This window comes from Parasteatoda tepidariorum, chromosome 3, assembly GCF_043381705.1.
Source record: "Parasteatoda tepidariorum isolate YZ-2023 chromosome 3, CAS_Ptep_4.0, whole genome shotgun sequence".
Taxonomy (NCBI): domain Eukaryota; kingdom Metazoa; phylum Arthropoda; class Arachnida; order Araneae; family Theridiidae; genus Parasteatoda; species Parasteatoda tepidariorum.
This window is the reverse complement of record NC_092206.1, coordinates 83,713,630-83,726,362: the sequence shown is the minus strand read 5'-3', so window position 1 is coordinate 83,726,362 and position 12,733 is coordinate 83,713,630. Positions and strand designations below refer to the sequence as shown.

General features: G+C 31.4%; 1 protein-coding gene across 1 annotated transcript in view; it reads right to left on the bottom strand.

Moving 5' to 3' along the window:
- Nucleotides 1-5,842: 5,842 nt before the first annotated feature.
- Nucleotides 5,843-12,733, bottom strand: part of LOC122269866 (uncharacterized) — a 28,851-nt gene continuing 21,960 nt past the window's right edge. Inside the window, exons 7-8 of the mRNA XM_043044949.2 lie at nt 10,430-10,529; nt 5,843-5,910 (exon numbers count right to left, since the gene is read on the bottom strand). Coding sequence (XP_042900883.2) covers nt 5,843-5,910; nt 10,430-10,529 — 168 coding nt within the window. The remainder of the gene's footprint in view (nt 5,911-10,429; nt 10,530-12,733) is intronic.

Genomic DNA, 12,733 nt, shown 5'->3' with positions numbered 1-12,733 from the left:
TTAGATGAAATACAAAACATGGCAAACCTTAAGAATTATTCACAATGAGATATTAACTTTCCAAAAATTTTTTTTTGGCCTTACGACCTCTGAGAATCAATACATTTCTGAAAGCTCTTATGAATGGTACAATTATGTTAAAATTTGAACCTAAATTACAACAACAAAACTGCATAGAATATTAGGCTTGTTCAACCATCGCCTCGTAGTCATAACATAAGCGGAGGGATACACCGGAAATTTTCTAAATTTCTTCCGGTTTAAGGACGCTTGTTATTGTTTACATTAGGCCACCCATCCATTTTTGACTGCGTCCTCCTTGTGCTGTTGCTTCTTCATCACATTTACACACAACGGCTCGACTGTACAGGAGAGAGCCCACTCACACATTCGTACAGCTCTCACTACAAGTGCTCGAAACCCGGCGCTCTTCCTGGTCTTTCGCAAATACGGCAAGTTCCCTTTCATCTAATTCCATTCATGATAAAATTCTAGTTTCGGAGTATTGTGGCGTAACTACGATTATTAAACATCAATTCATTAGTATATTTTGATAAAAGAAGGTTGGCATGGGTCGATAAGACCTACAGTTTATACAATAACCACATTTATTGGCCTCGATGTATGCTCGCTTATTAGAACGCAACTACCAATTTCTTTTTAGCAGTTTATAAACAATCCCCTCATTCCGGTATTATATATTTCGAGGAACAGTATCAAAACTACAAAATTTCTTTGATGTAAAAAAAAAATTAAAACATAAATTGAAACATGCGCTGTTATAAAAACAACAAATTTACAAATTTTTAAAAAAATTGAGGCAGGCGAAACCACTAGAAAAATGAAACATTTTTAAATCTCGCTAAACTCATAGTTTAAATGCCAAAGTAAAGCGTGATAGAAATACATATGCAAGCTAGCATAAGTTATCGAAATTTGAAAAGAAAAATATTATATTTCACTGTCAGTGAAGTTAAGCATAATTGTGCTTATTCTTAGTTGCCCAAACGGCATTTCAATGGGATATTTGCAAGTGACGTTGGGTATCTCGATCCTGATGAGTTGTTGAAACGTGGCATTTGTTTACGTTAGCAACTGTTCTTTCCAGTTTGATTAGAGTAATCCAAGCCCGTCTAGTATCAATTCTCTTAAATGATGCATTCAATATCCTTTCCCAGAGATTGTCTTACAAAGAATTCGATTCTTTACTTTACACAAAGATAACTACGAAGCCATATAAAACATAAATTAACTAATTTTGCATTGAAGTTACCAGGAGACAAAACAAAAATTTATCATAGTTACGATAAAATACAAAAACAAACAATAAATCTACTTTAAGTAGACGAGAAAGAATATATTTCAACTAATTCGATGTGCAATACTGAGCTGTATTTAATAAACTTCACGTTAATTAATATTGTAACATCTTGGACAGCTGACCCCCGAGTACATTCCCCTCTGGCATCCGGTGTCTCCCCACGAACTCGATGCACCTGCGAAAAAGAGGAAGGAGAAAGACTGGACTCTGTAACACAGCCGACGGGCAGTCTGGTGAGACGAAGCATCATGAGCGGATCTTGTGCCGTCTCGATTTGAGAACTTTTTATTTCATAATTTTGTGTTCGGTAGAAGTGATGATAATTGTAAACAACGGTGCATATAATTGTAATACAACCTTGTACATACAATATTTACTCAGAAAAAGTTATTAAGAGATTGTTTGTTTTTATAAGAGTTTTAGTTCACTCTGAACAAGTAACGAAATCGTTACAATATTCTAACCTATATGGAGAAACTTAATTCAACTTAAATCCGCCATTTTGATTATTAACTATCAGCTGGTGCTGACGCCATAGGTCACATGTGTGGGTATCCATGATCTTCTTGTTCGTGAAGTGTGCAATTACCCAATTACAAGGCTTTTAAATTTACTAAATTTTAAAACATTTAAATACCATTTTTTAATACTAATAATTATTTGTTTGCAATTTTTTTTAGCACGGAATTTGAATTCTCAAACTTGATATTATTAACCTTCAAATGAAAATCTATATATATATATTTCTCTTACACGGTGACAAAAAATGCCTCATTACAACTCCCCGAATGGCAACGCTAGAAAATCGACCTGTGATTGCCGCTAAAAATGTCACATGCCAAATTTAGCTGAGATGGCTCAACGTATAGCGCTTTTAAAAACGGAAACTGAAATAACCAGAGAAAGCATAAGCTAGGCAGAAGTGAGTAGTCTTTGTCGATAGATCTCTATTTTAGTATTTTGTCGAAAGCGCTTTTTTCACGAATTTATATATTACGAATTTATTTCACGATTTTTGATTTAGATCACGAATTTATTTGTTCTACTAGATTTATTTGTTTATGCAGTTTTTTCCATTGCATTTCACTCACTCAATTTTTAATAGATTTAATTACAGCCAAAATTGTAATCTTTTTAAGGAGGTATCAGGTTTAGAAATTTTATCTTAAGATTTTATACTATAGCACATTTCTAATAGGTTTAACGAATTATGTCCTTTATTTGAATTCAAATTTATTTTAATGACTTAGTATTTACTAAAAAGATGTAATTTTTTTACATGGCGAGGGTAGCTTCTTCCANGATTTGAATGATTGTTTTGAATTCTTAGAATTTTGTGCATTTGCAATGTACCTAAGTTAGTAGCGAGCGAAGCAAACCATATAAGATTGCGTAGCAGTATTAAGAACTACTAGTATTAAGAAAGCCTACTAGTATTAAGAAATGTTTTAATGGCAAAAATCATTCGCCTAGTCTTAAAGAAAGTTCAATATAACTAGTTGACCAAAGAAAGTCCAATTTAATTACCAGTTGAACGGGTCAAATTAATGTTAAGTCCACTTTTAACTTCTAAACGTTAATGCTCATTTAATTGCTGATGCTACCTTTAAGTTCTTCAACAGCGAATTAAATCAAAGTTACTTTCTTACATTTATTTTTTGCTTTATACATAAAATGTATTGTTCACTGTTCTGTATCCATGAAGAATTTTAGCCCAAAAAGATTGCAAAAATTAAAATCAGTTCCGTTTCGACATGAAAAAAACTTATAAATGAAATTCACTTGCTGGCATAGTTACTAAACGCAAATAAACTCAGTTTGATTTTGACCACTTTGATTTTTTAGTCATCAATGGCATCATTTAGATAATTAGCACATTTGTCTTTTTTTTTTAAATACTAGCATTTGTTGTCCTAAACATTTTACTAAAAACAATACCACGAAACCATACAAATGTGTAAAAAATAAAAATCAAATCCCCTCTCACTTGAACAAAACGATCGTTTATAATTATTTTATTAATTATCAGACAAAATTTACATATTGTCTTGTTTTTTGACTGTACGATTTTAAATCTTGAAATTCTTGAAATTCTACTTATTAAAAAAAAAGGATCAGCTATTAATTACAATTACATATTATTAATTATTTCATGATGCTAATTATAATATATTAATTATTTGCTGGTTATAATCATTACAGAATGATCAAAGTTTTAAAAATTGTTTTATGACTCGATGAAATATGTTTCATGATGATCGCAGTTTTGAAATTATCCAAACAAAGGCGATAATAAAATCGTTCATTTCATTGTCTAATTTAGGGACTCTACCTAACATACGCACTATAATTATAATACTACAAGATGCTAATTATGACAAACATATTAATTATTTGCTGGTTATAATCATTATAGAATGATCAAAGTTTTAAAAATTGTTTTATGACTCGATGAAATATGTTTCATGATGATCGCAGTTTTGAAATTTTCCAAACAAAGGCGATAATAAAATCGCTCATTTCATTGTCTAATTTAGGGACTCTATCTAACATACGCACTATAATTATAGTATTACATGATGCTAATTATAATATATTAATTATTTGCTGGTTATAATCATTAAAAATGTCAGGATAAATAAAGCGTTGGAAATTGTTTTATGACTTAGCCTAATCCTTGCTATGGCAATACTATAATCATATTATTTAGGAAATACAATACGCTTTTATTGTTAAATTATGCATCGTATATAATAGAAGAAATGTTTTTTTTACTAGCATTTTAGAAATTGTGCTTTGGCTATTTCATTCATGAAAGCTTTGGTGTGATAAGCTAAAAAGGAGTAAAAGAGAGAGAAAAAAAGTAGTTACAAATTAGTAACTAAAAATAATATCGTGTATTGTTTTTATTGTAAAATGTCATTCCAGAAGAAAATCAAAACTAAATTATAAGCCTTCAATAAGCCAGACACAATTGAAGAGTTTCTTTCTCTTAAGTTATTATTTTAACTATAGAAATTATGTTATCCTTATTTAAACATTCATTCTGTTCCTGAATAATTGGCATGTTGCAATAATAGCACACGAAAATGATTTATTTACTAAGAATAATTTGATCAAAATATGTTTTTTCCTGACAGTTTCACTTATTGTATAGCTACAAAACGTCTGCATGCATTTGATTTGGTTTTTGCCCGTGTTTGCCACCAAACTTTAGCGCTTTTTTAAAAGCACGTTTTTTTAAAATCCACCAATGAATGATTCAACTAAACTGATGTGAAGAATGATGAAACTAACGTTTTCGAAAAGGCAAAAAATAATTAACGACGGAGAAATATTCTCTATTTCTTAATGAACCACTCATTAAAGAACTCTAAGATCGATTAAATATCGATTTAATCGATTATCGATTAAATAGTAAAAATCTATTAAATATTGTAGCAACCTGAACTTTAGAACTTAAAACTCTATATTACCCAAGTAAAATTTAGAAAAATGTTCAATAACGATAAACGCATTCCATAAATAACGCCTTATTTATCGGTTACACAGCAAATTCTTGGGTCAATAAAATTTCAAGGACTAAATTCAATCTCTCAGTTATATAAAGTCGTTTTTGTGTCTAGCCGTTAAACAGAAATATTTCAAGTCGTTATGATGTTAGAAAATATGGAAAACAGCTTTTTAAGGAAAGTAAATTCTTTGTATGAAATTGAATAATAAATTTAGAAGAAAAAATTCACTCAATCGGTCTATTTTATAGCGCACTCCGGTAAAAATTCACTTCAGGGTGCCCCTTGGCGAAATTGGCGACTGATGTTTGGCGCCATTCTTGTTTGCCCGGAACATCGTGGTAACAGGAATGGCTGCCAAAATATAATGATATTTCAATAAAACATCGGTCAAAACTTTATAAAATTGCAATGAACCCGATATGAGCAAAATTAATAAATCCAATAAAATGCATTTTGAATCGAAACAAAAATTAGTGGAGTAAGCACAGAAAGAAAAGGAAAAAAAACTACTCACTTTTTCGTTAAGCTTGAATATCCTCTGATTTAGGTGCACCGAATTCTCTAATGGCGGTTAGATACTGTCTAAATTTATCATGAATAGAATCTGTGTACCTCCATCGCCACATAAATTCTGCGAAATACGAATTGAAAATTGCGTCTGTGGTACCTTACTGGCGATGAAATTTTTTTCTAAAGTCCCAATTTATGACTGCCCACATACCTTCGATCCTATTGACCAAAAGCGAAAGTAACCTTACCAGCCGGTATCCAACTTTGAACTAACGGATCTCTGAAATCACATATACCGTTGAACATTTAAAAATATCACTAAAATCTAAACCAGTCAGAATCACGATTGGGTTTCAACATCGCCCAGCTTGGCGATCAACCGCGATCACAACTTGGCGAGAATCTAGGGGCACCCTCAAATATAGTCTACCCGCGCACTCCTATCAAAATGAAGGCATTGGTATATTGTCTGGAAAGAAACAAAGCATTGCAATACTTACAAGCATGGATTTCTGCACTCTTCTTTGCAATTAGTTTGCAATTTTTCGGAAATGAATATATTATCTGCAAAAAAAAAAAATAAATAATAAATAAATAAATAGATTTCGAAGTTTTCTAGTTATAAATAAAAAATTTACCTTAAAATTAGTCTGATGTGAAAAAATAATTTACGTACCAGTTTGTTTAAAAATCTTAAAGATACTCTAGAGAATGACACATTCATCTATATTCTGTTGGGAGAAAATATTTCTTATCTAGAGTAAGTGCGCTGTATAATATTAGATGTTAGTTATTTATCTTCCAATAGAAAATAACACCAACCAAGGCAATAACCACGAATTGAAAGAAATTTAACAGTTGCATTTTGAAATGGTTTTTTGTGATTTAAGGTTACCTCTGGAATGTAATGTAAACTGCAATTAATGATCTTATTACCATCTACTGTGTTAATAAATGAATAAAATGCCATGTTAAATATAAATGAAATATTTTTAAAAAATGACAAATTTCAGCGTCTTACCTGAAGTAAAACTTTCTCTAATCGATTACTGACTCCAAACTGCAGGCCTGAAATGCCTCGCATCGCATAATTTATTTTCTCTCTTGTTATTTGTTCCCTTTTGCTTATTTCTTAAGTGAGGTAATCTTTCGAAACAAATATCAGAAGAAATAAAATAAATCCTATTCATATCAAAGATTTTAATTGATTTCAATTGTTATAGAGAAACGTTAAACATTTTATTTTGGAATGAAGGGGAAGAAAATTGTTCAAAAATCTTACAATAAGTGACAGATTTCTAGACTAGTCTCGAAAGAATTTGCAACTAGACTATAATCGAATGTCTAGGCAAAATGCTTGAACTGCTTTTCTAAGGGAGAATAATGCCTTGGAGACAGTATGGCTCTCACACTTAAAAGTTAAGTAGTTAAACAACTAAAGTTTACTAAAAAAAAAAAAGAAAACTATATGTTTGATCCAAATTTTCTTTTGGAAGACCGACGCAAGTAACTTGCAAAAGCAAAGAGAAATTTTGTTGGGAATAATTCGATTTTGCAACTAAGCACCATCAAGTCATACCACGGACAATCACTTTTTGTTGCCTGATCCTATCGCCAACGTGTTTCTTGCCAAACTTTTTTCCTGAATTAACAAACTTGTTTTCAGATTTTGGCCAACACTCTAATACAGTACTCTTCTTTTAAACAGAGTTCGTAAGGTCCTCAAAATACTGAAATGGTAGCAGAAAAATGAAGAAGATAAAATGTATTTCACACCACAATATTCAATTTCATTAAATCGAAATTTCTGCTTTTAAAATTTTAAATTTAAATATAACTTCATAATATAGTATTATGGTATAAGCCAAGCGACTTCTGGTGCGAATTTTTGAACGCACGCTTTTATTATCATATTTTTTGAAGCCAATGAAGTTTTTTTTGCATCAGTTTCTATGGATTATTCATTTAGTAAAACAGTGTATTAAATTAATTCAAGTAATATTGAAATGAGTTTTATATTAGATAATTACATAGGCTCTTTGTTGAAAAAAATAATAATTAGTCACAGTTTTCAAAAAAATCAATTTCAGTGCAAATTTTTCACTGATAGATTTAAGATCATTTTCTTTAAAAACGTCGAAAATTCCGTCTACAAGTAAAATTTCAAAAATCAAATGAGACAGTTATTTCTTTCAAGTTAAAATTTCCATCCTGCTTGAAATTTGTTTGAAAGTATATTTTTTATTTTTATTTATCGTTTCTAAAAAGTATTCTAGATATAATTCGGGATATACTTTAGGCGTATTTCGATAGTGTTTATTTTTTTCTTCTTAAAATTATTCAAGCTATATGATCTAATACACTTATAGTATAATAGTAAACGAGCTTCCAACGCATTTACTTATCCTTGATGACACTATCAACAAATTAATAAAGGAGGTTAAATAAATATTAACAGTTCCATCGTTTTAGTCTTCAAGCAATAAAATACTTCGTTCAAATTGATTTTAATTCTTAGATTAACGAAATTAATCTAAATGTTATTTGGAGCAATAGCATTTTAATATACAAGAAAATATAAGAAAAATTTGTATCTATACTTTTACCGTCTAGCTGCGTAATTTTTTTTAATTAAAATAGCTTAAAAAAAATTTCGTAGTTTTTATTACGTATTTTTAAATCTACATATAGAGTTAAAATATTGAAAGAAAAAATTTTCAAAAGAGTTTTTTCCTTTTTAATACAGAATAAGACCATAAAAAAATTGTAGCAAAATTTTGATAATTAATCATGGTTAAATTATGATTGATTTCTTGAAATACAAAGGTCAGACTTATATATTAAGGAAATTATGCAAAATACTTACAAAATATTTATTAGAAATGAAGTTTAGAACGATAAAGTTCGAAACAGGACTCAATGCAAAATCCTACCATGCAATCTTCGCACCGGATTTGTGTTTCTTTGCAATTTTTCCTTTCATGTTTTGTGTTGTGTAAAAAGCAACAAACATCACACATTGAAAAGAGTGCGTAAAATGTTACAAAATAGACTTGCAAATTTCCCAGAAATATCTGTTATTCCAGACTGCCATCTGTTAGTCCAGGTTTGAGAAAAAAAATTAAAAATCACAGAAAAGACGAAATGAAACCATGGACTAGAAAATAGCGGGTTGCAAAGTTAAATAGACTGAAAAGACGACTGACCAGACGACTTAGAAAGAAACATCGCATTTTATAAATAAAAAAAAACGATATCAAATCAAAACAACGTGAAATCATGAATGAAACTTAAGCTACGCTTGCGTAAGGCAAGTTCCTTGTTAGTTTTCAACATTTAGACACTAATCGCTCAATTAAATATTTTTCTCTCATTGTCACCAAAATATTTTTTTAAAAGTAACAAATTTTAATTTTCCGGCTTGCTAATTTATAAAAACAACTGAAACTTGATTACATAGATTAATTAATAGGGTTTAAAAGTGTATGACTCTTAACTCAAAATTTTTTTCGTTCATCATTATATTAAGCAATAAAAATAGTAAATAATTGAATAATTGTTAAAAATCATTTTTACGTGAAATTTTTTTTGGGTGAATAAGTTTCATTAGCGGTTACATATACAGGGTGTTCATAAAGTCCCGGACCCATTTTGATGTTTTATAACTCATAAAATAGTAAAGATAGATTAAAATTAATAATATAAATGGTTGGATAGACTCAAAAAGTTTCATGACCCTTGTCAATGAACTCCCACGTGTGCCCCCTTCGTCGCACGGAGAATATCAAGTCGATAGTCAATTTCACGCCAGGTAGCGGCAAGCATGTCGGCATCCACAGAGGCTTATGCGGTTGTAATTCTGGCTTTTAGGTCATCAATGTTCGACACGATCCTCCTGTAAACATTGTCCTTTATAAATCCCCAAAGAAAAAAGTCCAGCGGCGTTATATCAGGTGATCTGGGTGGCCAAGGAATTGGACTTCCTCGCCCAATCCATCTTCCGGAAAAATGATCATTCAAAGAACTACGATGATACCCCAATAAGGTGGTGCACCATCTTGTTGCAAAAAGACATGTGGCTGAAGCTCTTCTAGTTGTGGAAATACGAAGTTTTCCAACATTTCTAAGTATACGACTGATGAGACCGTCTTTTCTGTAAAAAAGAAAGGCCCAATGACTCAGTCGTGCATTAGTCCACACCACACATTAACGTTTGGGGAATCCCTTTTTTTCTCACGGTATTTATGGGGGTTTTCAGATCGATCCCCATATGTGCACATTATGGCGATTAACAATGCCAGAAACATGAAAGGATGCTTCGTCGGAGAACATTATGCTCTTCAGAAAATCAGCAGCATCTTCTATCCTTCCTGTTATATCTGTTGCAAACGTCATCCTCCTAGGCCTATCGTCCGGTTCCAAACCTTGAACAATTTGAACATTGTATGCATGCAGTCTTAATTGTTTCTTAATAACCTTGTACACCGTCGAAATTGGCATATCCAATTCTCCTGCCGCTGATGTCACAGATCTTCTAGGAGTGTCTAAAAATGTCTGTCTGACACGCTCAACGTCAAAATCACTAGTGCAGGGACGTCCGAAACGTTTCTTATCTGCGATACGTCCAGTTTCTAGAAAATTCTCTTTCCTCCTCAAGATGCTACTTTTGGATGAAGGATCTTTTTGGTAAATTCTTCTGCAATTTCTCTGTGCTTGTACTATCGATTTCGTTTCTATGAACCACCATAAAATCTGTGGTGTATTAATAAGCAGACGATATTTAGAAAAGTACAGATATTCAGACTGGGAAATGAAATTATCTAAAATTAACCACACGCGCAAACGATATCTAGAAAAGTAAAGATATTCAAACCTGAAAAGGAAAATATATGAGTTATTCCATCCATAAATGCCTTAAGTTTGTTTATATCTTCATTATTTTATGAGTTATTAAACATCAAAATTAGTCCGGGAATTTATAAACACCCTGTATTATTATAATTTTTCGGCTTAACATTTTAATTTTTCAAACGGGAACAAATATCATAAATCATGCGTGATATACATTGACTTCTATACATACATTTATCGCAGATCCGTTCTCTGTGAGGGTAGGATATGAAATAAGGAATGCATAAGTCCTCCTTCTTCAAGCTCTGAATAATACAGGATTGAAAACAGTCCTGTAAGAAAGAGAGAAAGCAACCTCAAAAGATTTGAAAATGTTGAAGGAACTTTGAAGGATAAAAAAAATATTTGAATATCACAAGTTAATGAAAAAAGGAAGTCTTGAAAAATGTGTTGTCGACTGATTGAATAATTGTGTACTATGTAAGCAGTCATTTTAGAATGTGCCAAGTCAATTGTATTAATCAGCTTCACACTTTATTGCAATGAGCCAAAAAAACCCAACATTAAGCCTCTTCTTGATGCTGATTACACATAACAACAATAAATGAAGATGATGGGGGTATGCTAAACTGATTCCGAGATCTCCTCAGAGCGACCCATCTTCACAGAGTTATAAACTCTCGGAAAGAACCGATTTTTTCAGGTTATTGATTTATCAAAACTTAAGTAATCTTCAAAATTCAACAGATCCATTTGTCAAATTTGTGAGAACTGGGCATAAACCGTTCCTCCCCCTCCTTTATCTTCAAATGTTATTTTTAATGCCTTTGTTACAGTATTGCGGGGTCAAAATTAAATCTGAAGAGGATTTAACACCAGTCTTTACAGGTACTATCGGAGAGTCATGGGTTTGGGGAAGATACATTTAATACACTTTAAAACAAAGAAAAATTACTACTCAAGTTTTTGTATAAATTATAGTTAGGACGAGCTTTCTAATGCAAAACATATAATGTCAGTCTTCAGAGAGCAAATTTTTAAAATTAAGAATAATAGTTTATCGTTGCATGAAATTATGCTTTTTTGCAAACAATATGCTATTTTCAGTACCCTGGGATTATCCTGCCAACGATCGCGAAAATGCACCATCATAATGAAAAGCAATTTCCAAGCACTTTAAATTTATCAAAAAATAATAATAAAATAATGTCAGTGTAAAAATAATCAAAACAAAGAAAGTATCTACATTTTTTTATAATTACACATTGAATTATTCTTGAATCTAACCATGTATGTTATTATAAATCATTTCGGAGGCCAAAAATTCTTGATAGCTTTTAAAGCGAAAAAAAACCGCCACATAAGTTCGTTTAAATACGAATCCTATAGTTTTCGGGTCAAACTAGCTCGCGTAGTGAAAGATAACACAGTAAATATGATAGAATTTGATGGTATGGATGGTGTTTTTAATATAAATGTGAGCAACAACAGTTCTTGACCTGCTCTACTTCCGGTTAGAAAGTATACAACTGCTTACTACAGCTTATTCTGCTAGACGATATTTTCAAACAGACAATTTTGTTTTTAATAAAAGAAATAAATTATATTATTTCTGAGCTCAAATCTGCTGTACTTTATGGGATATTAATAATATTAAGTAATTCTGGTGAGTTTAAAATGAGACTTGTTTTAGTTATTTAGAGATGTATTGTTAAAAAAGGTGACAGTGTCGCTAGCTTGATTTAGAAATAACTCGCTTTTTTTGCAGTTCTTATTTGGCCTCTTCTTACTTGTTTATTACAGTTTGATTTCCTGGCGGACAATCATACGTTAGTGTTAGCATATTGTCCGAGCAGGGATATTAAGCTCATTTTACAAATTATCACTTACGTTTAAATTTTGAAGTTGGTATATTGTAAACAAGGTTATAAGTGTTTTATAACGATTCTTTTTTCAAATGACAATTCGTATTGGTATATCACCTGATGAAAATTATCGGCAAAGGAACCGGCAAGTTAATTGTAAGCACATCGTATCCTCTACTTTCAACAAAAATTGCTCGAAAATCCTCGTGTGATATAGAAATCGGTAGACGGAAAAAAAGGTCCCGGAAAAAAAGGTACGGAAAAAAAGGTCCCGGTAAAAAAGGTACGGAATAAAAGGTCCCGGTCAAAAAGGTCCCGGGAAAAAAAGGTACGGAAAAAAGGGTCCCTGGAAAAAAAGGTCCCGGTAAAAAAAGGTACCTCCATAGGGAAAATCTGTAGGTGAACCCCCTCTCGCTTTTTGGGCAGCATGAATGCTTCTCGCTGTTTCAATGAATATTCTTTTTATCTGTAATAATTCAGATTAGATCATTGAGGTAAGGAGAAGGGTAAGGGGGGGGGACTTATGGGCAGGTTGTATTACGCTTTTTTTAAAAATTTTATTTCATTTATTTATTCTTCTTTGATTATTTTTTAAAGCGGGAAGATACTATTTAAATTTTTCAATAATGTTTAACTTTTTTTTGTAATTTTTTAAAGTGAAAATGTGTTAT